This window comes from Lytechinus variegatus, chromosome 2 (genome assembly GCF_018143015.1).
Source record: "Lytechinus variegatus isolate NC3 chromosome 2, Lvar_3.0, whole genome shotgun sequence".
NCBI lineage: Eukaryota > Metazoa > Echinodermata > Echinoidea > Temnopleuroida > Toxopneustidae > Lytechinus > Lytechinus variegatus.
In genome coordinates this window covers 59496754-59524056 of record NC_054741.1, presented here as the reverse complement: position 1 = coordinate 59524056, position 27303 = coordinate 59496754, and the positions used below count along the sequence as shown (strand labels likewise).

The window sequence follows — 27303 nt, the reverse complement described above, 5'->3', positions numbered from 1 at the left end:
TGCGTTAGGGATTATGCAGAAACAATAAGGGTTATTTTGGTATTATTTACATCTCTGTTAAGGAGTTTAGAACAGCACATTGGACAACATAATAGTGACCAAAACGAACTTAAATGGGAGAGTCAGGTTAATTATCAATTCTATCACGAATTCTAAGTTGAAGATTATAAGATGAGATTGGTTTGGGATTAAAAATATTACGAACCTTTCCTACCCATGACTATCTGTGTAAGTCCTTTGACAAAATTAATGCTTACAGTATGTCGGGTACGTCAGTTTCGTAACGTCAGTTACTATCAAGTCGAATATAGCATAGCATAAAAGGGAAACATACAATTTAGACGTTTTATTTTGGTCTCGTGTATACTTTTAGTTTTTAACATATACCCTCTCAATAAATCCTAGACATGAGATATTGTAATAGGAATTTCACATCTTTACCATTCATATCTTTTGTGGGTAACGTCAGATACTGACACAGTTTTTGCTTGCTGTATTTTTACAAACGCAGATGTGGTGGGAGATTTCCTCACCAACTTCCTGATGGCTACAGTCAACATTGTAAAGAGCCTTATTATTTAGCGCCAGTTACAGTGAATTTGCCTATTCGCTTACTTTTTTTTAGAAGACATTGACTCGTTTAGCTCATTGTAAACGGTTGTACGCTCCATCAAAGACATCCGACATGACAAACAATCATTTTAAGGGAATCACTTCTATTCAGCTAATTTCCCCAGCGATTTAAGCTCGGCACCAAGAAGAGCTTGTACAAAGAGGGGGGATACGCAAGAGAATTCGAAGAGTATGGAAGACGGGTAAAAGGTTACCATGTTTTGAGTACAAAATAATCCACGGATCGGATAAGTGCTGTCTTTATCAATTTATCTCATCATCATTTTGATTAATCATATTTAAAATTTCAAGTGGATGAAACGTTGTCATGATAACAATTTCAGAGGGTCAGAAAAGTGCATTATATTCCGGGATTTAACGAAGACATTGCGTTTTGGGAATCAATTCTTTCGAGAAAAAAATGTTTACTTATTTAAAAGGGATATTAATGACCGATCTAAAAAAAAACCAGAGGGTAATTTTTCGACAAACCCTCCCCCGCCTCTCCCACCAAAACAATATATTTCAATTATTGCACATCTACGAGGGAGCGAAGCTTAAGAACGACAGATTTTGCAATGTTTGTCTCGATGGTAAAACCCACTGCATGTCAGGCCCGTATTTGTTCAAGGGCTGTCTTTGGTAAGAGCGAGTAAAATCTTGTGAGGTGCGAAATAAAGAATGGGCCATCTCTGTTATAATACGGTACTTTCAGAAGATACGACATCTAATGCATTAGGGGGGGTATTCTTGGGCCTTGGGCCATAAAAAAATGAGTGTGACCGATCATTGGAAGGTTTAAATGGATATTCTAACAATTAATGTGGCCTTATTTGGCGCGACTGCCTGTCTTCCGAAACATCTCGTTGCCAACATTACAAGCGTGCGTGTCGAGCGAGGAATCATATGCATCTTTTTTTTTTATAGATAGACAGGGGCTTCCTCTTTTTCTAATATGCTATATTATGCTAATCAGAAAATTTCTTCATTTAGATACCTCGCTTGTTGATTTATTTTTGCTGCCCAAATATGAAATTTGTGACGTTTACTTCAGTCACATTTTAAAATATAATTCTTAGAATTGGGTGCTATTTTCAAGCTATGAGCCCTTAACGAATGACAAGTTTTATCAATTACACTCTTCTATAGTTAAATCCTTGTTGGGGGTTAAGAAGGGCGCGATTACCGGTGTTTCCACGCATGCATTCACATCACTTGGAATTCAGAAAGGTGAGTGCTTACAACGCGAAAAAAAGAGGGAGATTATGAACCGGAGGGAAGAAAATGAGAATCTGGCGAGACTTTTCTTTGAGAAAGCCGAGAGCGGGGCTGAGATAGGTAAGATCGGATGAGGGTAATGAAAAACTGATCGGGTCAGAGATAAAAAGATGACACGATGAAAGATAAGCCAAGCTCAATATTACATTTCATCTTTGACTGATGGCTATAGTCTACAGGTCTAAAAGTGGTAGAGGTGTCAGTTGAACTGAAACTCCTCAAAAGAAACTACTATATACAAGAACATACGGAGAAAGTATGGGAATACATGAGAGATGAAGAAGAGTCATTTGACAACCTTCCAATACAAATATATGACATCTGATACCATGTATTCCTTCCTTCCAATGGTAGAATTGATAATCATTTCTAATAGTTATAAATCCGATAAATTAGACAATTTGTCCCCCCTTTCCCTTTCTTTTGAGGGACAATTTATTGTGTGCTATTACGTACCCCCCCCCCTCTTCTATGATCCCAAACCGATCGATAGCCCCCCCCCCTTGTGATAATGTAACACCTTTACCGGTCTGGAGTCGAAATTGCCGGTATATGGTTGTATAGCACATCAAAAATGGTATTTAGCTGTTTAGAGACGAGCCACAGGAAACAGGAGAACAGTCGGAAGATAACGATTCTAGAAATACTGCATGACCATTCTATTTTCTTCTCTCTCTTTTTTTTTTGGGGGGGGGAGTGGGGGGTTCTATACCTTCTCTTGATTAGTACTTCGGATGTGGAATACCCCCTTTGATCCCTGACAGAATGATGGATCTCCTAATGACGATTCGTTTGACTCAGAGTATCCCTGTCGGGCTAGATATTGCTACCAAGTTTCTGCAAGAATTATTTTCATATAATTCCCTAATTTATTAACATAATCATAATATCATAGCTCCATGTGTTACCTTGAATTATTTAGAAATTTTAAAAGCAAAAATCAAATTTCTTCATGAAATTGTTAACTAAGATATTTATGTACTTATAATGTCGGACGATTTTCGGCCTATGTCCATCAGGTTTATTCACTGGAAGCCGTGTGCAACGTCGCAACTACGTGAATTACATGCATGTATGTTTTATTTATATGGGCTTTAAAATACGAAAATGGATTAATTGCATCGTAACAATCATATTGAGTGTCTTATATCGGAAATAGTTGATCGTTATCGTAAATAAAAGCAATTAGATATTTACCATTGGTAGTTTCAAAGGCACATCACTTGGTTTTAGTTGGGTTGCGACCGTTATGAAATTTAACATAATTACTACAAAACTCTGTGTTGTACTGATTTTCTCATGAATATTTTAAACAAAGGAGGACATTTTAAATCTCGTTACTTAGTTGTGTGCTACGTATCAACTTATATCACAAAACCAAGTGCTTGATGACCATGTGTTGGCACTGCTCTTCACAAAAGAGAGTCAGCTTTCAACAAAAAAACAACGTTCACACAGCGAAAATCAATGGTCAAGCGCTAACCACCTGGCTAGTTTTAACAATATTATTGAGGGTCAAGGTTTGATAAATATATATATATATATATATATATATATATATATATATATGATTTTGGTAATAAAAGTGACATTTTCAGGCAATCAATATCAATAAAAGAATATTAATTTTAACACCCGTTTAGTCATGAATAAAATACACAATCAGGCTTTATTTGTCAATTTCCCATGAATCCAGCAAGTTTTCGTACTACAATGCCATTTTGTTGAAACAAAGGTTGGTCCAATTATCAAGTGAGAACAAAATTTGTTTAGTAAAACGACAAGTGCGAAAATATTGAAAGACTGGATTTATTTTTGGAGTGGACACATGTTCAAGGATCCGACAAGACAAATGCCAGTAATTATTGCCATAAAATTTTATTTTTAGATTTGAATTAATCTTTCTTTAAATCTTTAAATTTTATACTACGTCTAAAAATCATTCAGCGGCTTTATTTATAGTTTAGAATGTTGTCTTCAACTTTAGCTTCAATTCCTGCTAATGATCATATTAATGATTAATGATGATGATTATGATAGTGATGATGGTAGTGATGACAATCATGATGATAACGATAATGATCCAATGATCATGATGACGACGACGAGGATGATGACGTTAATGATGATGATGATGATGATGCTGATAATGATAGTGCTATACGGTCACACCAACGTATCCGACTCCAAATATGATCGTTTTTATACCATTGAATATAACGTGTTATCTTCTGTTAGTCTGGATTGGTTTCGTCAGTATGACTGTGGCATTGCCGCGGCGATAGTTCAAACTACATCCTGGTAAAGTAAAGCAGCTTAAGAATCTTTAATTCTCTTAGTGATTCTTATTTACTGTCTTACACACTGCATTTATTCCCATGCATTCATTTTGGGTATCAATACCTTCAGAAATGCGTGGTTATCTCTTCGAAGGGTCAATTTCCGATCCATCCTCCCCTAAACTTCACGTCTAATACCCTCTCCGCTATTTCACGACATACCCTGGAATAAGCTTTCGTGACTATTTGGCATTTGAAGCGATGCATGTTTGTTCGATCATCATTACAACAATCCATGCTCCTACACCTGAAAAGGAGGAAAAATCAGGCCTTCTCGTTAAATGTGATGTCCGGAGATGGTTATGTTGTGCTATCCCATTACAAATTCGAATTTCAAAGATACCATGTTCATGATGTTCTATTAAGCGTCAGAATACTAATTCTGGCATGAATTCCTCTTATTAAACCCGATGAGGTTTATAATGTTCTTGACTTTCCTTTTTGATCACTTAAATCATGTTTAATGAGGCTAACTCAGAAAAAAATAAAGAAGAAGAGTTGTTTTTCGTAAAAGAAAATAAAAATCCCTATTAGCTTGTCGAAGTGCACTTGCCCCCTCACATACACCCGTTATATTTGTGTTACATGCATGATATACACCTGTATTCCTTTGCCACTTTAATGAAAGGCAGTAATTTCTTGCAAAACTTCATTAAACAAGTAGAAACAAAGGAAGAAATTAAAATACGAGACAAGTACCATACGTTTGATAACAAATAGTAAATGAGAGTCAAGGATTTGGATATATGATATATGCTCGAGTAATACAGAATAACATAAAATGATAACGTTAATAACGAAAAAGAGTTAACAAGATGATAATTCATGAGCAGTTCATGGTGTAATGGTTGGTTCCCAAACATTCTGAACTATATATTATACATGTATAGTATGATGATGTTTTGTATATGCTTTCAGATAAAGTACGAACAAATAGCTTTTAATAAATGTGATATGTTCTGTAAAATCGGGAACAATGCCTTCCCTTTGCAGCACTATGAGAAAAAACGCAGTTATGACGCACAACAATATTTTGTTTATCAGTTCAGTTTGGTTTATTTTCAATAAAACTCAACTCAATTTAACAGTAAAATAAATCATTACAAAAATATAAATGAATATACAAGTATATACAGTATAACAATGTGACGTAGATAAATAACAATAGACACTAAACAATATGATAATCAATGAACCAGATAATCATGATAAAAATAACTGTAGAATATTCATGATAAAGCATTTTGCATATAACTTCTTTTATTCATCTTTACTCTTTAAATAAATGTTGAGAAAATAGAGGGGTCCACTAAAAAGCAGGACTTGTTGAGTGTGCATTCCTCTAATAATAAAGAAAAAATCTCTACATTTCCAACTTAACTCATGTACTTTTAATTATTACTTCCTAACATTACTTCAGGCCTGTCAGCAGGTTCTAACATAAAATGTCCACTGTGTCTACTGTAGGTGTAACAAGAGTATTACAATCGAAATAAATGTCTTCTGAATTTCCATCTATCAAATGCATTTATTGTCGTCTTTACTGAATTCCCTGATCGTATAAGCAGAAGTCTAACAATGTTAAAGTATCCACGTCGTATTGGATAAAGCATACATATTTTCCACCCCGAGGCATTTTGAAACACCATATACGCAGTCGCTCTCGTCAGCTATCTTTCTGCGGCCTCCTCTCACTTGTGTTCGTCAATCTCTCACTTTACAATACAAATGTCGGCGCTTTATTGGATCTTAACGCATTATAATTGAGAGGAGATACTCTGTGTTTGATGAGAAAACCGGTCGACCGGCACCTTCCTGCATTCGTTGCGGAATTTCCATTTCTCCGCGGGCGCCAGGGGCTTTTTGGCGGGAAACAAGAAAAGCAAATTTGGCTAGTCTTATAAGAATCGCCTGCTAACCTGATTGCAAATTCCTGTAATTTAGGCATAAGTAGTGAACATTGTTTGACGTGTATAATGTGGTAATCGGTTGGGTCGAAGTCATTTGGTCAGTGTGTTGGTGAGTCCCAAACTCCCCGAAAGAAAATCGAAAGTCTTGCAATCAACTTCAAAGTTCACAAAATGTGAAGCATATTGCAACAAAATCCATAAACAATTTCTAGCATTAATATCATTATCATTGCAAATGCGCACTTAATATTTTTAATGGATAGCACATAAACGTCTCACTGTACGTTTACAAGTTTTCATGTGACACTTATAATTGTTGTGATGTTCGAATAAATAAAAAAGTTGCCGTCGTCTTGATTATATTCGTCACTTGCGCCATTCGAAACGGTCCGCATTATGTTTTTAAAAATGGTCTTCGCCCTGTTCGGAGTGTACAATATTTCACTCCCGACATTGGTGCCGAAGTGTAAATCGTTAACAACTTAAATTTTCTTCATGAATTTTCATGATTTTCTTGCCAAGTGCTCATATCTTGACATCATCTGTCAGACCGTAACATTCAATCGAATGTGTAAAATGCTTAATCGAATCGTGAAAGGTCATATTAATAACACTTTCCATCGAAGTACTACGACCTGTGTATTTCCTGTCGGAGATGTTATCTCTGTTGTCATTATTTTGAAGGATAAGATGATGATAAGTATTAGGTTCTAGAAGATGTAGCGAGATATCAAACAGCCCTGATGGAAAGACCACAGTGTCACACAGTGAGACCACAATGGCCCAAATTCACAAAGGAGGTTTTGAAAACCCACGGTTAAGCCATGGTTTATGCAGATTTCCTGTATAAATTACGCTTAATTTAGCGCGTATCTTGCGCGATTATAAAAAAAATGTCCAATTCTGATGCGCGCTTTTGTCACAGTGCGCCAAATTGACGCCTGTTACCATGGTTAGATACGCTATTTTATTCATGAGTCCACTGTTATAGTGATCGAATTCCACAGTGTGAAGATATTTTCACACTGTGGATACCCCGTTCACAGCGTGTTCACAGTCATGGTCGACTATGTGATGCACACTGTTGAAATGCTCAAATTTAACAGTGTGAATAATTGTTTACACTGTAGACACCTAGACAGTGTGATTATTCACAGCGTGTCCACAAGGTCGACTATGTAAATATGTAATTCACACTGTTGAAATGCTCAAATTTAACAGTGTGAAGGTGATTTCACATGGTGGTCCACACTGTGAACACACTGTGGCACACGCTGTACAACCTTTGGTCTGACTTGGGTTGGTTTCAATGGTGTGACTGCAGCATAACGTGACAGTCACACCATTGAAGCCAACTCAATACCGATTGATAAAACGTCATTCAAAATAACACAATGATTTTGATATGTCTTGAATTGGTTTTGTTGGTGTGACTGTAACGTGTTGTCAGGCCATGCGTGCTTGAATTTTTTCATTGCTGTACTCATATCTGTCATATAGGGACTTTACGCAGCGGCTACGTAACGTTTTCTGGAACATAGAGAATCCATGGTCACCCTTCATGCATAACGAAGTCTTTGTCGAGGGTCGGTAAATCGGAACAGCAGTTTCGTCCTTGACCCTTGTCAAACGAAATATTTATGATTTTTCATCAGCTCTGAAACGTCGGACGAAACTACTGTTCAGATTCACCGACCCTTTGATTTCGTCTAATAGCCACTAAGTCCGTATATCAGTTGGTCTAATTAATTAGAACAAGTGTTAATTGGGCAAAATAAATGAAAATAAAACAACGAGTATTAGACCAACTGGTTACGAGACGAAATGGTCATAGACCGACTGGTGATTAGACGAATTGATGATTGGACCAAATGGTTATTGGACTAAAATGTTGCTAGTCCATGGTGATGGACGGAATGGAAATAGTCTAAATGAAGGTAGACCATGTGATGAGTGGACGAGTTGGCAGTGGACGAATTGGCAATTTACCGTTGTGACTATGACATGGGTACGGTTCCCCCCCCCAAAAAAAAAAAAAATCCGTTTGATTTCACCGCCAACGTAGTGTCTCCCTTTACTATTTCTATTTTCATTTCTTTTGCTACAGGTATCAAAACGGGTAGATGTGTAAATACAACACATCCAGAGAGCAAAGAATCAACCACAGTATGTGAAGTTAGAGCATGGTGTCCTGTAGAAGTCGATGTAAGACCTCTGTAAGTAACACGTAGTCCATATTAATAGTTTCATAATTTAGTCCTCATTTGCTCTCTTAAACGTTTTGTTGGAACGGTCCTTGTTCTTTATGTCACCCTGTTGAAAAGATCGCAATGTGGCACCGTGTGTTCACATAGTTGACTATGTGAATACACGATTTACAGTGTTAAAAATACTCAAATTATTAAGGAGGGGGTAATTTCACACTGTTAACAAAAGTGTCAGTGCTCACATGTAGCGCTCGTTTAAAGTGAGAATCGCACTGTGTTCAGCAGTGTGAACAACTCTGTGTAACACATACTGTGTCATATATGCCATCAAAATTGCATAATCATAATTATGACACATACTACAATAATAAATAGACATGTGTCATTAGTCAGAGGACTTCCGGTCGCTGTCACTAGATTAAGACTGATTTTGTTTCGCTTGGAGTAAGACGTATTAACAATTTCAAGCAATAGCATTAACAAGCAATCATGGTGAAATTATTTGCAAATGACCCTTGTTTTGCCTAGAACTTACGTAATATACGCTGTATATCAATAGGTATCCGGTAAGTCATTCATGTTTGCTTGCACTCATTGCTTTTATACACGTAGGAATGAGAACATTGAGGTGATTAGTTATCGTGTCAGGATTACTCGGAAGCAAAGACACCCTCCTGCCCCGCTCATCCTCTCTCTCTCCCTCTCCATCTCTCTCCCACTCACTCTCTATATAGCTAGCCATCTATCCATCACACACACACACACACTGACACCTCCCATCGCCTCTCTATATTTCACTTTCTCTCTCTATTTCTCTCTCACTCATTCTCACTCTCTTGGTCTCTCTGCCTCTTTCTCCCTCTTTTAATAATTTCAAAATCGTAGTGGGGCATTCGATGTCCCCTTCCCACGTAGATGTGCTTTACGTAACTTGGCCTATGTTCATATCTACTGCCGATATCAGAAACTATATTTGATTTGCGCCCTTTCACACACCTAATAGAGTCTTAAGACTCTGTTTCTATGAATTTAGATGAAGGTTACCTTGTTAATCTATCATAGTCATTTAGGTCTATGATTGGATATTATAGGCGGTTTGTGTATGCATTTTATGAAATATGAAACAACATTTCACCTCAATGCGTATCTCAGGATTATAGAATTACAATTGCATTATTTTCATTGTATAACACCCCCTTCATAACGTCTAAACTAATCAGGATTTGAGTCTTTTATAGCAACATAATGAAAACTGGTTATGTTAATGTACCCTAATCGAGGTTTTTATCCTCAATTTTGAAGTCAGAAGATCGAGGCATGATAGCTCAGTCGGTATAGAGCGACGGTTTCAAATCCGGTGGTCAGGTTCGATTCCCACTTGTTGCGCTAGTGCGTTCATTGCTATGCGCGCGTCTCTCAGAGAGAACCTTATTCTTTTGGTCCCCTGGTTGCTTGCTTACAATTAATCATTTTTTCTAAGCAGTCAGGTAAAAAAATCACAACTACCATGATAATACATACTTTTTCAGACAATATAAATCTTTTCGTATTAATATGCAAAGGTATGATTCACTAAGGGACAATTTAATGTTTTCATAATTTGTTATAAATTTTCACAGGGTGCACGTCCTCTCTTTACTTTGTCTCCTATACTATTTCTGATATTTAATTTTAATTCAAGTTCTCATTTTTGAACGATGTTTCGTTTTTCGTTTCGTTTTGTTTTTATCCTCCTCCCCTCAAACCTCTGTTCCAATCTCTTGGTCATTATTTACATGTAGCTCTAGAATTCATGCCTTGCTCTTCCTCACCTTCGGGGTAGTAATATCGCCTAAATCAAACTCAGTGACATAGGTGTTTTGTGACAATAAAGGCTTTAGGCCACACTAATCACCTTAAAATTTGTTTCTGATTGAATTCCTGCGCAGGTAACTCGCACCCTCCTTTCCCCCATTGCAACCTAGATCAAATCGAATAAGCCACAAATGTCGAAGGGACATCTATAATCGTATCTCGGGTTTCCCGCCATCGATTAGTCCGCAATCAGGAGACGATGAAACTTCGCCAACCCGAGACGTACTGCGCTGAAACATGCGGAATAAACACGTCTGGTCGTCTTAAGTCGGCCGTTCGTCAAATTAGCAGCGGAGTGCGTTTTGTGTTTGCCCCTGTAAACTGGTCATTTTCGGGCAGGATCTTCGGTTTGCTCAAGCTCTTGGTGATAATGAAGGAAAGGTTGTGGGTTTTGTGACTCCTCGAATAAGGATGCCCCTGGGGTATTTCTTGGCCATATTGGGAAGGAAATCACCTTGATTATCGTGGATTAATGCATGGGAATGAGGTGGGAATTAAACGTGTTCGCTTTGTGGCAGCAATCGGGCCTGATATCGAAAGAAAGGTTACCAGTTTCCAGAAAGAGGAAAAGTTAGAAGGTCATAATTGTGAACTCTAAGGAAGAACAAAGATCCCCACGAAGCTTTAATTGAATTTGTTAGGGGAGAGAATGACAAAACATATATTGAGGGAATTACGCCTAACTTGGCATTCAGAAAAAAGACACACTTGGAAGTTGGAACTTTCAAACTTTATAAACTGGCATCTAATAGGTTCCGAGTATCAACCATTTTCCATTCATTATTCAATATCTCTTAGATCTAATTGATTGCAAATTAAATATTTGCTCACATAATTTTTGGCCCAGCAGTCAGTTTAATTAATAATAAGCTGGTAATATGATGTGGTATGAAAAGAGCATGCAGGGTCTAATATCTATTCACAGTCGAGGCTCACGAGCTCATTACTAATTGAACTTCACACGTGAAGGTACAACTTCTGGGGATTCGTTGTAATCATGGGGAGGGGTCATGTCACACATGCGATTTTCCCAAGAGATCGCAGTCATGTAACAGAATTTCGGAGGGAGATTTGTCTGGATTGTCTGTGTTGATTTTTGGTTTTCCCCTCCTAAAAAAATGACATTATAGACAAATAAATAATATGAAAAATAAGAAGTAAAATAAAAAGAAAAATAAGAAATAAAGTAAATAAATAAATAAAATGAATGAAATTTGAATATATGAAATGAATACTTAAACCTCCCATGTGAATCGTTTCTTCCCAATGCAGCTTGCATTAAGGTCGACTATGATGCAACGCCCAATCAAAGCAGATGATTTGCTTTTGTGATTGAAGAACAGTAGTTTTCATAATCTACAGGCCAGTAATAATGGGACTTCTAAATATAAACAAGTGCAGTAGTATTCAAAGGACATGAACAGTTGACTAACCGAGCAATGAGGTTTTCATTCGGTATACAAGCAGGTCAACAATTATAACAGAGGTGAATCATGAAACTGTGACAACCAGTGTCCGCAGGTGGCTTGACCCACAGACCTGTCTCTCTCTCCTTTTACATCGATGGAGCAATAAAACTCAAGATGCCGTCCAGGAATCGCCACTTCATTCTCAACGAGCCTCTCTCCGACGTCTTGGTACTTGAAGAACTCACCCCCGCCTTGGCGAGTCTTCAAGGTCTTACGTTCCTCTTGGGAATAATCATGTCTCCAAAGCCGTGAAAAATCATGTCCTGAGAGCGTCCTTCCTGTTGTCGCTGTCACTTGTTGAACCTTCTGATCTTCCATCATCTCTTTCCTTCTTTCTTCTCAAACATTATCTGACCAGACAATAATGCGGATATGATATTCTGCAGCAATTGCGCCACTTCTAGGATTACCACGTCTGTCGGCAATGTCCAATCCTTCACGAATTGTTGCATACGTAATGAATTTTTTTCATGCCTTTTGCTTCTCGGCTTCATTTCTTTCCCCGTCAGGGATTGGAACTTGAGGCAGAAAATATCTACAAATCGGTCGTTTCATTTGATGAAATTGTCTCTAGTATTACATCATAATTATCCACGATTAATTGATACCATGAGATGCGGGATATTTGCATAACAATTCCTTTATATAGCCTTGGTGACAATTATCGCGTTATTATATTTGAGACGCTTCTATACGTGTTACAGACAACCCAACAAAACAAACTCCAAACCTGGTACTCCATGAGCCATAAGCAATGTATTTTTTTTTAGATAAAGGGGGTAAAACGTGTGTATCTTTATAGCACATCCGTTCGTTGCTGGGATTCGAATTCACGACCCGCCGAGCGATTATTGTCAGAACCAACAAAGAACGACCCCCCCACCTCCCGCACCCTCCGTGGATATTTTTTTTTTCACCTGAAGTGTGCACCGGGGACGCAGTCTGAAAAAGGGATTTCTACTCACTCGCTTTATACCCTCGCTTGCGTGTTTAGTCTCCCATTATTGAACATACCCGAAGAAAATCTTGTTCAGGTTTTAACGAAGTGAAAGTGTGCCATGTGTTTGATAAGGTTGAGAAGCATGCCTTATAATATGAAAAGAAAAGTCCGTTTATATTAATTATTTTATTCAAATAATAGAAGACAAACTTACGTGCCCTATTGCTGCAAAAATTATGATGTTAATGCAATACCAAAAGTAGCGCTATAAGCTTCCTTTGAAAAGGTCGATCGATGATACAGTAATTTCACAGTGAATGAAAAATGTATTTCATAGGTCTTTGCCCTGGAAGAAGATTTAATATATATATATATTGAAAGCTCGCGCCAGACTGTCCTTAATAAGAAGTTATCAAAATCAATCAAATACATTTTCTGTGTCGGGTGAACCTCACATAAATGCACTCTGATAGAGGTCGGAGGTAACTTCGGCTGGTAAATGAAATCATATTTTTTTATATAAATTACTAGATTTGCAGCCAACATAAGCTAGTTGGGTTTCTACTCGTAATGCACAATAATATTGGCATGGCCCGATTCCTTGACGTCCCCCCCCCCCTACCGATAATTTGTTCAGCCTTCACGATGATTAGGCTATGATTATGTTAAATTCGTTGAATATATGCTTCAAAATCTGAATACTACAGGAAAATTTCTGTATTTATTTCATACATTTCTCCTGTAAAGGTAGCATGCAAACATCAGTGATGTATACCGTCGGCCTCTATGTCAATGGCTCCCTTCCAACAGAAAGAGATGTAGGCCTATACGGACAGTTTAACATTGGGTCGTTTCGAAATCATTTTGATATTCTGCTTCCTTTGGATTTTCCTTTTAAACGAGATTTTTTTCGAAAAATGACCTAAAACAATAATTAAAAAATATATAATTGAGACAATCAAAACAAAAGTGCATCAATTGAAATTTTAGCGGGGTCACTGGAATTGATGTCACATGACACTTCAGTTTACTACAAAGGACTCATGAGTACATAAAAAAATTATGTTTACGAGAGGGACATACATAATTGCAGAACCCCCCCCCCCCTCCAGCAAAAAAACAAAAGTTAAAATAAATAAATGAATAAAAAAGTAGATAAATAAAAACATAAGAACTTAACAAATGAATAAATCAATAATAAATGAATAAATAGATAGTATTTATTGTTTCATACCTTAAAATGAATCTACATTGTTTGGCGTGGGATCATTAAGAATACATAAAAGAGGTATTTTTCTTTGGGGGGAAAACACATTTTTTTTCAAGAAATGATGGGCTCAGAGGTATTCAGAGTTTCGGTGTCAACCTCTTTCACTCGGTGGTTTGGGGCTAGTTTAATTGTCAGTTATCCATTCCCACTCAATATAACTTGGCTTAATCCAACTACACGTGGAAGTTTAAAACTTAAAGAGCATCATAGTTCGAGCCTTGGGTCCCGTCTTTCGGAAAGTGACGTTGCAGATCGGTCCCCGGACGTAAACGATCATATTATGATTGGTAAACTCTGTAAAACGCAGGCGCCCTCCCAACAGAGAATAGGCTTTTCTAGTTAATTTCACCATGGACCTATAATTTCACACTGTAAAATATCATATACAATTCGAGAGGTGTCATTATATTGGTGCGCTAGTGCCCTTTGGTAAGGCATTTATCGTCATTACCAGGTCCCTCGGAGAGGAACTTAAGCCGTTGGTACCCTGGTTGCTTGCTCACTGGCATTTGTGCTTTCTTAGCAGTCAGGTAAAAAACCTCGGTATAACAATAACAATAAACTGATCACTTCCTTTATCACTTTACATTTTATTCAGGGGCACGAGGTGGCAAAAACAACGCCCACTCGATGGACGAAGAATTTTCGACTTGTATCGAATTTGATGAAGGGGATAATTTTAAAGCCAAAAAACGGACATTTCTCCCGATTCGATATTGGTTTGTGGTCAAAATAAAACGAAATTAATTCGGTTTGTTGATCGCTGCAACTTATGTTACGCGAATACACACCGATTTTCATCAATATTGAAAGATATCCGACGCTCGAATGGTATGCTCAATCAAATCTGATATCACTGTAAGAATTAGAAGGGTTTAGTTACCTTTTTATATCGTAAATCTTTATATACCTTTGTTTCTTGTTATATTTCTATGTATCTGTCTATTTATATATCTAGGACATAAGAGATCTATCTACCAAGTTCCTGCTTTTTCATTTATCCATTTTTTTCTACCTTTCTCTCATCCTTCCTTTTCCTTCTGCTCCATCATAAATTTTGTCCGTATGTATATCAGCACCTTAGTGCATTTTCACCGCTCTAGCATTTTCATTATCCCCTCTTCCTGTCTCCTACTCTTCTCCATCCCCCTCCCCCCTCCCCCCCCCCCCCCCCCCCCCCCCCCCCCCCTCTGTCTCTCTCCCTTTTCCCTCCCTCTCTCCCACAGTCATCTACATAGACTTTGGATCTTTGTGCGATATGTGTCTGCATTCCCATGTCTAAATCGTGCGATCACTTTGCGATCATTTTTTTAAGCAAGTGCACACCTAGCTACCAATAATGCATATAGCATTTTATATAGTTGAAAGCAGGATAAAAGAGCATTGTAGATTAAATGGAATCGTTGCGTTTTAGAGAGCTTCCCCACAGCAAATGCGAACAATCTTTATTCAGTCGTCGGCCCGTCAGGGACGTTTCCGTCATGTAATGTAAGTCCACAGTAGTACCTATTCCAAATACTTGTCCACGATTTACGGACTTTACGTCGTAAACCACCGTTGCGATTCAATTCATAAGAAAAAACCTAACGGTAGAGAAATGGAGTCGCGATAGTCTGCCAGATCGAATCTTGGAATTTAGTGGATGTCTAACGGGTAATAAGAGACGATCGTCAGGTCTTTGAAGTGATTTACAACCCCCAAGTCTAGTCCCATTCCTCCTCGTTCGGCTCACTGGTTAGTGACCCTCGTAAATTCTATGATGAAATCTTGATTGGTGAATGAAATTCAGCTGCGATATACAATTCGTGCCCCTTTCGTCGAGGAAGCGGATTGGCATTTGAAATGTCGAAAACAATCCCCCATGTTAATATAATCCAAATGAACAAGCTTTTTCTCGAAGATTAACCTTTCACAGCACAGAACAGTGGAGAACTGAGGGTATGAAAATATCAGCTGATTCAGTCTTACATTGACCTTTGAAAAAAAGGATACATATTTTGAATGATATTAGCAGAAAGTGAACGGTGATTAGAATTCCATGAATAAAAGGAATTATCCAAATAGGCCTCCAAAAGGAAAACATCATTGTTTATATTATATTTATATGCATAGTTATTTAGGCAAAAACAGCAATTATTGTTACGAGGAGTTGGATATATTTCCCATCATTTTTAGTTGTGACTTATGTAATGAAAAAGTAATAACAATATGTCTCTCTCACTCTCTCTCTCTCTGCATTTCTTATTTCAGACGGAGAAGAGCAATTTTAGAAGAAGCTGAAAATTTCACAGTTCTTATCAAGAATTCTATATCGTTTCCTAAATTCAGATTTGTCAAGTGAGTATTAAACATTTCCAATCTACCCCAATGGAAAGAATGCAGCGTCACACAGCGTGGCTGACAGTGCCTCCACAGTGTGTTCACTGTGAAATCACATTCACATCGAAATTTCAACAGTTTATTTTTACATTTACAGTTCCTTAAATGTACACACTGTCTATACTGTGAAACTGTTTTCGAATTGTTAAGCCTGTCACACTAACAACAAGTTGTTCAATCTTTGTTGTAATTGTTTAAATTTTGAACACTTTGTTTAAAAAGTTTAAACAAAGTTTAAACAGTAGTTGTTAGGGTGACGGGCTTAAACAATGTAATTTTAAACAGCGTTTTTACAATGAATATCCATGTAGTTCACGATTATGAACACACTGTATGCAGACGAGGTGACACTGTTACTTTCAGCACTGTACATTCATCCATACAAATGTAGCGACTGTATTAAAGATTATGCATTGTTATGAAAGTGTTTCCAGACATATTGCGGTTTTTATAACAGATATATTTTCGGAATCTCCCGCATTTTATGTATAAAACTGGCGAAATCATGAAAATAGGCCTTATTTTTCTATTCAGTTTTTTTAGCTCGTACTGAATCGACAACAAATTAGTGCGAGTTTTACCTTTATATCTGCTTCATAAAGAATTTCTATGATTGTATCGATTGACATTTTCATGGATTTTCTTAATTGATTTATTTATTGATTTTTATGAGACATATTTTGAATCGACTATTCAGTGTGTTTCTTATTCAATGTGATTTTGACAACATATACAGCGTATCTCAAGAAATGGAAACTAAAACTTAGAGCCTAATGAAAAAATAGTTATTATTTTACTGTGCAGAATAGCTATCTGTATGTAAAGTGATGGTTACCTCAGCAGTATCTATAACGATAGATTGTATATCTGTAATTATCGACATAAAATATTTGAAAACATCTATTCAATATATTTGTTGTATTAATTAGGTTGTAAACTTTTGCTAATACTGAATTACCAAGTCATTTCAAGAAACGTTCTGATAGATGCAATAGCTCTAGCGCCTTGTACTTTAAAATTCACCATTTTCAAATAAGTTTAAGAGAAGATGAATTAATTCATTAAAATTGAAATGTTATTTTATACTGCAATGGTTCTCTGGAATGTTAAAAATACATTGCTTCCTCCTAGTCATCTAGAACTGATTAAGAATATGCATTAATTCGTCATTCATTACATCAAGCATTTCAAGTTCTAATCTGACTTTGATCCATCCTAAAAACTCTTAACCAAGGGGCCCGTATTCTGAAGTCAGGTTTAACTAAGACCATGGTCTAACTCTGTGTTAAAATTATGGGAAGCCAAAAGTGTCGAAACTTTTATTCAGTTGTATTATTCTTATGTTTACTGTGCTCTTTCCTGATTCATCTATGGTGAAGACAATCATCATTTTATACTTCCTAGACAATTATGAATGATTTGAGAGCCAAATGAGCTGAAATATGATATCTCTATATACTGTTAAAGATTTATGTAACAATTGGCTATCCATACTTAAACCACAACTTTGAACCTGAGTTTAAGTTAAACCTGACTTCAGAATACGGGCCCCTGGCGTCAATCATTTACAAGTATGCTCACATACCTTCTCCACACACACACACACACACCCACACACAATGAAATTAATATCAGTTTTTATCTTAATCAATGGCCTATCGTCTCTGATTGTGCAGCTACTCAAACTATATTCATTATCATCCATTGTGACCCTTTCCCTATGCAATTTCACAGGAGAAATATTTTAGATACCACGGACCCAATGTATCTAAGATCGTGTCGATACAGTCGGCTGAGTGACCCTCTGTGCCCTATCTTCAGATTAGGAACTATTGTGTCAGAAACAGGACAAAGCTTCAAACAAATGGCTATTAAGGTAAGTTTAATCATTTTGTATTGTTTTATTAATTGATACGTGTAGCCCACTCCGGATTGGTGTTATTTTTAGAAATATGATTTCTAGGGCAGTACATCTTGGGAATGCAATTATTTGTTGACTATCATGATGGAAGTAGTGAATACATCGTATAATTTCAATTGTTTTATTTTCTATATTCATCCGATGACGTTTATTTTTGTTTAGCTTGATCGTTCATTTTTTTTTAAGAATAAGTAGAATTAAAAGTACCGTGACATTGATTCTTGACTATATTCTGTACTATAAATAATCGAGATAAAAGTTGCTTCTGAGTGAATGGTTATGTATAAATGATTCGCTATACGCGGACTGGTTAATGCATATTTAATCAAGTAAGGTTCACCAGCCGCCGCCATTATAGACTAACATTTTTCTTAAATGTACTTTGAACTGAGATAATTTCACCTTAATGGTTTATGTGCTTAAAATTTCATGTATGAATACACGGAAATTGGAGCAATAAAATCGACTTTTAATATGCATTAATTGTATGTATACATATTTTAGTTTAATAGTATTTCGTTTGATGGAAAAGCTAATTTGTCATTTTGTATTGGTCCTCTTATGAATGACGCCATAAATGGGAGTAAGATGTTATTTGATTAAAGCCGATGTGCTAATTTACCTCTGGTGCGTTCAGCTGTAATCATCCTTGCTGAATGAAACAAAAACACATTACGCGTATATATGCCATCTATCTGTGATTAGTTTGTAACATGACAAAAACATGAAAGCATTTTACATGTGCATAACAAACGAGTTTATGATGTAATTAGATAAAAAAGAAATATTAATTCATCTCTCAGTTTATGCAGGTCTACTCGTAGTTTAGATAATTACGTATCCCGCACCGGTGTTTGTACTCAAAGTTTAGATATTAAAACAATATCCAGGTATTTGAGCAACGAAATTTGTCTAAGTGCTAGATATGCATTGATGAATATATTTGTTTAATAAGCCTTCGTCAAACGAAATAGCCAATTTGCTCTTTTGCATTGGCCCTCTGTTACGGATGACGTCATAAATGGGAGTAAAATGTGATTTAATTCTAGCTGAGGTGCTAATTTTTACCCCAGGCGTGTTCAACTTTATTCATGCTTGCTGAATGAAACAAAAACATCTCATTTTAATTGAACACTGTTATAGACGTCGTTTTAAGGTCTCCTCTGTAATCATATTGTAAAAAACACAAAAATCGGCCTGGACGTAATACATGAATAATATAGCAAACGACTTAAAAAATGGGCATTTTATTGAAGAATTGATATGTGGATCGACTGCATTGGTTCCAAATGCAAACGATGTATGTAGATCAAAGTGAACGCAATTTCGTAAATGGATAGTGAGGCATTTCAAATGATCGACTTCGGAATATATATATATATATTAATACAAATGCAGGATAAAAGTATGCATTGTAAGTTATGAATGCAGCTGTGTTCATATCCCAGGAGTACAAAAATATGATTAATGGCAAGATGGTTTGCGACTAGTTTTGTGAACCAGCTATAAAATGCTTACACAACCAACTCGCTTTTTAGAAGTCTTTAATAGATAGTGACTTATTTTTTTCATCATTTTAAATTTAAACAATGTATAATTATTTTCAACTCTTCTTATTGAATTGGAGCCTTTCTAAAATTTAAAAGACAATGACAAATCCATGGAAAGTACTCTTTAAGTTTCCTCTAGCACTTATGAATGAAAAAAATAATATAAAATATAATGGAGATGATTTACTTTCAAATAGTCTCATAAATTGTTATCTTGCCTGAATTTCGGAGAGTGTTTCTACTCATCCCCGATGAATTTCCTGCAGACGCTTGCCCCCTGGGGATCCTAGAGAAGATTCTAAAAGACCTCTCTCTTCTTGCTTTCAGTATGATCATTCCATTAGTTTGCCACATTGAAACTTCGAATGTTTCCTTGGAAAGTTAATCAATTATCCCAGAGGCAGAAAAAGAAATAGAAAGGAGATGAAGCAGCAAAGGAGACAGACTAATTTTTCATAAGACATTTTACATATTAACTATTCCGAAGTTAGTCGAGATTTTGATACTTTTTAACAAAAAATAAGAAAGATACGGAATGGAACGATCATATTTGGTGTAGTTTTCATAGGCTAGGCCATTAAATTTCAGATATGATAAGATTGACCAAAAAATCAAGCTTATCAACATATGGGATTAAACAAAAAATAATGGAGGTTTTATTGTTATTTTTTTTTTAATTTCAGCAAATTATCTTTATATAGATAGTCTTGTGATTAGCAATATTACATTTTTTAATGAATTCATCAGAGAACAAATTACAAATGAAAAAATCTAGGGAAGAATAGCATGCTTGATATTTGTTTGTCTAATCCATTCTTTCGACTTGTAATTTCTTACTACTTCACCGTAGTTACTTTTTTTTCTTTCTCCTGTTACATGTACTCATACACGTTAAGCAATCAGGAAAACTTGCCCCCTGTTTCTCCTTCTCTGTCTCCCTATCTATTCCTTCCTCTCTCTCTCTCGCGTTTTATCCTTGTACCCCGTCACCCCCGCCCAACCCCCCCCCCCCGTATGTTTCTGGCCCACTCTCTTGGCATTAAATGATTTCTTTCTCACGGTACAAATCACAATCTCAAATTGTCGTCTATTAACTTCCCTTGAGGCATCAGCTTTCCCGTGATTTGGTTCAACCCAGATACCGACTTCCTATACCTCTAAATCTAAACTTGGTTTCTCCTCTTCTCCAAATTTCTCTTTCACAGGGCGGGGTAATAACCATCGACATTCAATGGAACTGCAATTTAGATATGTCCTATAACCTCTGTTTGCCCAAATATCGCTTCATACGGGCGGACGAACAAGATGCAAAGATAGCCGGCGGCTTTAATTTCAGGTAATATGATATTTGCACGTTCCACTCTCGCATTTCCTCGATGTCTTTTGTGCACGAGATAATCGGTAGTGAGAAAGTGATGTTCTGCTGTGTTTGCTCTCACGCAGTTTTGTGTAGAGTTAATGCTGGATGGTGTAGATGTGAGTCTAACCAGGCAAGGCTGTTCAAACTGTCCGACATGGCGGAATTTGGACGTCACGTGATCCGAGGCTCTTTACTGATTGGATGGCAAAGCAGGAGAGCGACGATCAAATCCAATGTTCATTTTGACGCCAGCCTGTTGATCTTCTCTGTTGATGTACTTTTCATGCTGAAATGTTTATTTCCTTATTCTTAGTTTGTAGAATATTTCTATCAAGCAATGTGTTATGTTTGTTTATAAGAATAAGTGTGTCGATAGAGTTGCTCTAAAAATTATGCAAATGTTTGAACAACATCACAAAAGAGGCCAATTTGCAACATTATGCTTCCATAATTTATTACTTATTTATTTATTCTTATCAAACAATAAGCTACCTCGACACACCACTCAGAGTAGGGTATGTATTTATTTAATGTTCTTGATCAAGAAAATTAACAAGTAGTTTGCAATGGCATGATGTTTGGCACATAGGTGGAATTGAGCTAGGCTCGTGGAAATTTAGTTTTTTTGGTAGATTAATTTCCATGTGAGTGTGAGTGTGTGTTTATGTGTGTATGCACTGGGTTAGCATATGCTTGAGATTTGCAAAAACAAAAATATCACTTTATTTTCATAAGAAAATTATTTTCTTTGGAAATGTTCATTTCATTTATGGTGAAGAAGTCGACGTTATGCGTAAAAACATTTTAACCATTTACATTGCAAAAACACCGGTGTTGATCTAACAGTAGCCCGGTATCTATATCGGAAACCACCAGAGAAGTGTTTAAAAGCACAACTTCGGCATCATTTAGGCTTACCCCAGATAGGCATTCAAAGACAACTTATCAGTTTCAAAACGAGATACATCTGATTCTAAACTGGTGTTGTTTCAACACTTTTCTGATGTTTTCCGATATAGATACCGGGCTGGTGTTAAATCAACACGGGTATTTTTGCAGTGTATCACTCAGAGCTATGCAGATTAATGTGTATCATGTTGCCATGGATGTGTAAAGGTTAAGTGAAAATCTATCGGCACAATTCACATTAAATAATAATCAAAATACTTATCTATCAAAGCATCCCCATTTGAAAATGACAATGATGGTCCAGATAATAGCTACAGGATGTCATGTTGAGTGATAATGCTAAACAAGCTTTGGAGGTCTTTTGATCTAAATGCATCCAGCTCAAACTGGTTGTGGAACGTCTGTCACTTGTTGAAAGCATTTGGAAAATACTGATGTAATTAATGACTGTTCGAAAACATGGTAGCTTTTATTTGATTGAAATCAATGCAATGTAAACAAAGGCTGTCTTCTACTTGCTAGTAAATGACGCACGAGTTGATTCCATGTGTTACATCATCCATGATCCATCGTTCATTTTCCCCCTTATTTCTCTTGTTTATCTTTCTCCCTTGTTTCTCATCCATCCCTTCCCAATTTGTTGATGGAATTGGATAATTGTTTGGAAAGCTTTCTTTTGTACTTTTGGCACTATCGTCTAAACAGGTATAGAGGTCAAGCTTTATTGTGAAGAAATAAACAAAATAATAGTCTGATAAAGCAGCGCGACGTCTCCTAAATTGTGATGCTGTTGTGGTGGCGGCGGCAACGGTTGCGAATAGTTTCCTAGTTAGAAAAGGAACATCTCATGCAACAATCCCATCTGCGAAAACCGACTCCAGACCACTATTTACAATACCATACCATTGTTCGGTTTGTAGTCGGTTTTGTTGGTACGATATCATGTTCTCAGTTTCATTGACGAGACCGACTCCTAACCGACCGATGGTGTTTCCACTAATAGGTTAAAAGAATAACCGACTTGTAAAATGCCACAACCTTCTAATTTTCATTACATTTTCTGTTTTGGGGGAAATATACTACACTTACCAAAGTGGACGAGATCATGTCCGAAGCTCCTAGGGCGAATAATTAATTTTCCAAAAAAAAAACATAAAAAGTTTCATTGGATTTTTCATGCAACAATTTACCACAAGCCTGCTTGACCTGTATACTCTCTTCCTTTTTTTTTATTTTATTACTTTTATTATTTTTTTGATGAATTGTGATTTTATGTATATTGTGATGCAGCAAGTGGCTATTAGTGATGTCATGTACACGTATTTGGCTTGTAGCCGTGGTGTTGTGTGAAATAGATGTCTGGATTTGTCAAAGAGCACAATGTCAAAAATGTGTTTAATTTGGACCTTACCCCATTTCACATGCATGTCATTTGAGTCATCCAAATCATTTTGTTTAAAAAAAATTAAAAAAATATATGTGAGAAGTCATCATCTTGATCTCACTTTGAAATTAATAAAGTTTGATTTTTTATTAATTATTTTGAGAGTAGGTATCATTTTTAGGCAGTAAAAGTAAAAAAAATCAGACTTAAGGAACGCCACCACGGTTACGTAAAACTCAAAGCAGCTAAATGTGAAGTTATGCGCTCAATACGTGTTGACCGAGTTACGTCACTAATAGCCAATGAATCAGGTTTCACTTTTACCCAGATTTGGGAAATTCTACAGAATCAACAACACGGAGTACCGAGACTTGACCAAGGCCTACGGGATACTCTTCCAAGTCAAGATCACCGGGGTCGCCGGCAAGTTCGACATCGTACCGCTCATGTTAAACTTTGCATCGGGCGTTGCTCTCCTCTCATTGGTAAGATTCCAAGTCACGTGATCATTGAACAAATGGAATGTTTGAGTCAAGGTTGGAATGAACAAAAATGTTTCGTGACGTGTGATTAATGATGTAGTAATTCGATATGGACACGAAAGTGAATGTTGGCGACAAGTGTTTTTTGACATGAGAATATTTGATGGTATATTTTCACATTTGTCTCTTCTCGCCCTGGTATATGAAAAGAAAATATGGGGCATGGTAAAATCACGTGAGAGGGTCATGTGAGGACAGTGTCATGTGATAAGCAGTGAGTGATTGATCGTGCAATAATTGCAGGTGACGTGACTGAGATAGTGTATGAAAATGCTGCGCTTTGATAATGGTGAAATAATATATGTCAGTGACGTATTTTAAAGTTGTTATTATATTCGATATAACTGAATAGACTTCATCATGTTCACGGGCTCCGTACTATGTATGCCATGTCATAACCATGATTAATATATATTTACGTGGGAGGAAGGGATGGGATCATTTCATGTTGGTCAAGTATTTCTGTTTCCATTTTCAGCATCATGTAACGGAAATAATGTGACCGAAAGTGCGGAGTCAGGTTGAATGATTTATTATAAATCCATTTATGAATGGATTTTTATTTTCAATATCTGAAGCTACAATTTTCCCAAAAAGATAAATATTATTTGTAAGAAATATAAAAACTTTTTTTTTCCGTTATGCCGCAAATAAATGTTATTTGCCCAGATCGACGTTCCCTTTAAAAATCTTTCCATCTTCCATTAACTCTCTGAATCTAATATTTTATAAAGGGGTAGGGGGACTTAAAAGAAATGGCCTTCCAAGAAGAAGAAGAAAACCATACTAACGCTGAGAATTTCCCCCATGACACAAAATTTGGCAAGCTAAGCAAGGGTCGAGAGGAGAATATTGCCACTCGGCCTCCTAGATCCACACATGCTGACATTTACCCCTAATTGCTATATTGCGCTTCTCTAATCTTCCCAATAGTGACTATAGACTTGCAACTTCATGAAGTAGAAAGGTATACCATCATCCGTAATTGACAAAATTTCATACCCCTGATGAAAGAAGGGGCTTCACCCTGACCTCTAAGTAATCAGTTTGTACTCGAGGAGATATTTTTTTAAGTCAGAAGGGACTTTTGTTCCATTTATCTAAAATATGTTTCACATATATTTATTTTGTATAATGTAGGAGTGGTGTGAGCGGGGGATCTACCACAGGGGACACACAAAAAATCAAGATAATAAAAATATTAAGCCCCCCCCCCCTTGTCCTCCGTTCCTGAATATTAGGAAACAATATAAGATTTGAGACGCGTGATCGAAAATGATTTGAAAATATTTGTCATTCAATTACTTTTCACGTCCAGCAGTAAGACGAGAGATTAGTATTTTTATTGAAAGGCCTTCTCCAGTTGACTAGTGCTAGAAATCGAGTTCTCCTTTTAATCAAATAACATAATTGGCATACTTATTCCTCCTGGCGCCTCCAATTGAGATATTACGTTTCTTATGATGTGCATTTTAATCGACATAATAAAAAGAACAATCTTTGCTTTATTAGACCATTATTGAATCGCAATTGTACATATACACAAATTCCAGCGGCCTAACAACATTAGTAGCCTGGTAAATTGTAAATAGTTTAATATCCACGTGGAAATTATCACTCTCCGTCTACTGCTTTAGCAATTTGACAATTCTGAATTTTCTAATTTCGTACTGGCGTGTGGACATATTCGATGATAATAAAATTGATTCTTCATTTTTCTTGGAAAGCTTCCGCGACCTTTGATGACCCCCTCCCTCCTCCCAACTATTTCTTGGATGCGATCTGTAGACATGCTTTTTATTCCAGCTTGTTGTTTGTTTGTTTTTTGCAGTTTGATACAAATAGTCCGTTCCAACATTGCTAAAGAGGTTGCCTCTATAAAATAATCTGAAAAACAAAAATGCCTGAATTTTAAGAATATTATCTGATATTTCCCACTCGGGAAAAGGAAAGCAACATCTCTAACAAGCCCTTGAGACACTGAAGTGTAACGGGTTTAGGCTTTACATAAACTTTGAATAAAATTAATGAATGCCAGAAGCATTCATTGTAAGGGGAAAATATCCTCTGCACACATTCTTTACAAATATATAACATAATTCACAGCAACATCTCATTCATAATGAACGAGGCTTTTGTTTCACTCAATGGTTTACTCATTCAATTTGTCTTAATTCTTTAGAAATATATAGCATGATTCACACCAACAATGCGTTCATAACGAGCAAGACTTTTATATCGCTCAGTTATCTATCAATTTAATTTAATTGAGGCATTTGGGAATTGGTATCTCTGTGGCATCATGCAGCTATTGCATAACTACCTAAAACAAATCAGGCACACTATTATAAATAAGCAGATCATAAACACTTACATGATAATTATTCTTAAGTATAAAGAAAAAGACAAGAGAAAATCCCTCGTAATTTTGTCTGACAACACCGCATACATCAAGGATGGTGCACAGCAAAAACTGTGGTGTTAACCGGTGTACATAGAGCACCACACCAGATATTTTACACCGGTGTTAAATTGACAGTGTAAGTTTAACACCTATAGGTGTATAAAAACACCTTTGGTTGTTATATTTACACTCTGTGGTGGTATGTTCAATCTCTAGGGTGTAATTTTAACACATCAAGGTGTGGTCCACTATTAACACCAACTGGTGTCAGTTTTAACACCACAGTTTTTACAGTGTGTGGCTGTCAAATATTTTCAAAATTGCGGTATTCAATAAGCTTCCTTAAAGACTGCACTTTTGAAAAATATAGGTATATATATATATACAAGTATCGATGGTGCACTGCATTTCCCATAAATGCCAGAGGTATACATATTGGTGCTATTCTATTTTCAATATTTCTAGAGTATGTTAAGAAAAGAAATCGTAAAGGAATGTGAATATTTTACCCCCACTTATACATATTTGTACTATTCTATTTTTATTATTTCTAGAGTATGTTAAGAAAATCAATCGCAAAGGAATGTGCTAGAAGTGAACATTTTACCCCCACTTTGCCCTCGCACCTGGTCCATATGTGGCTTTTTACCCTCCTAATTCATTCTTGAGCTGAAGGAACCCGTACTGATGATGTAAAAGCTTTATTCAGACAGCCTGTCAGCATTGCCCATTTATACATTCCTCTTTTAAAAGCGACTGCAATTAGTGTCACCGGGCGGGTAATAGTAAGAATATAAGAGGCTTGACGCTGATGCACACCCAACCCATGACATATTGTTAATAACATTCATCGCCCGGTGATGGTTGTATATACGAAACTAACACCCCGCTACAATAATTGAAACCGGAGATGTTCCACGGTTGGGGAGCAAAGGGGGGCTCAAGAAATGAGATGGGTTACTGCATTCATAAGTA

The 27303-nt window shown here is 36.5% G+C and overlaps 1 protein-coding gene across 3 annotated transcripts in view; it reads left to right on the top strand.

The window, feature by feature from the left end:
* The window catches only part of LOC121408502 (P2X purinoceptor 4-like), a 74161-nt gene that overhangs the window by 16532 nt on the left and 30326 nt on the right, over positions 1-27303 (top strand). For all 3 annotated transcript variants that reach the window (XM_041599982.1, XM_041599983.1, XM_041599984.1), the window contains exons 4-9: positions 8247-8355; positions 16130-16216; positions 17993-18134; positions 20935-21065; positions 21578-21604; positions 23711-23867. In XM_041599982.1, coding sequence (XP_041455916.1) covers positions 8247-8355; positions 16130-16216; positions 17993-18134; positions 20935-21065; positions 21578-21604; positions 23711-23867 — 653 coding nt within the window. The remainder of the gene's footprint in view (positions 1-8246; positions 8356-16129; positions 16217-17992; positions 18135-20934; positions 21066-21577; positions 21605-23710; positions 23868-27303) is intronic.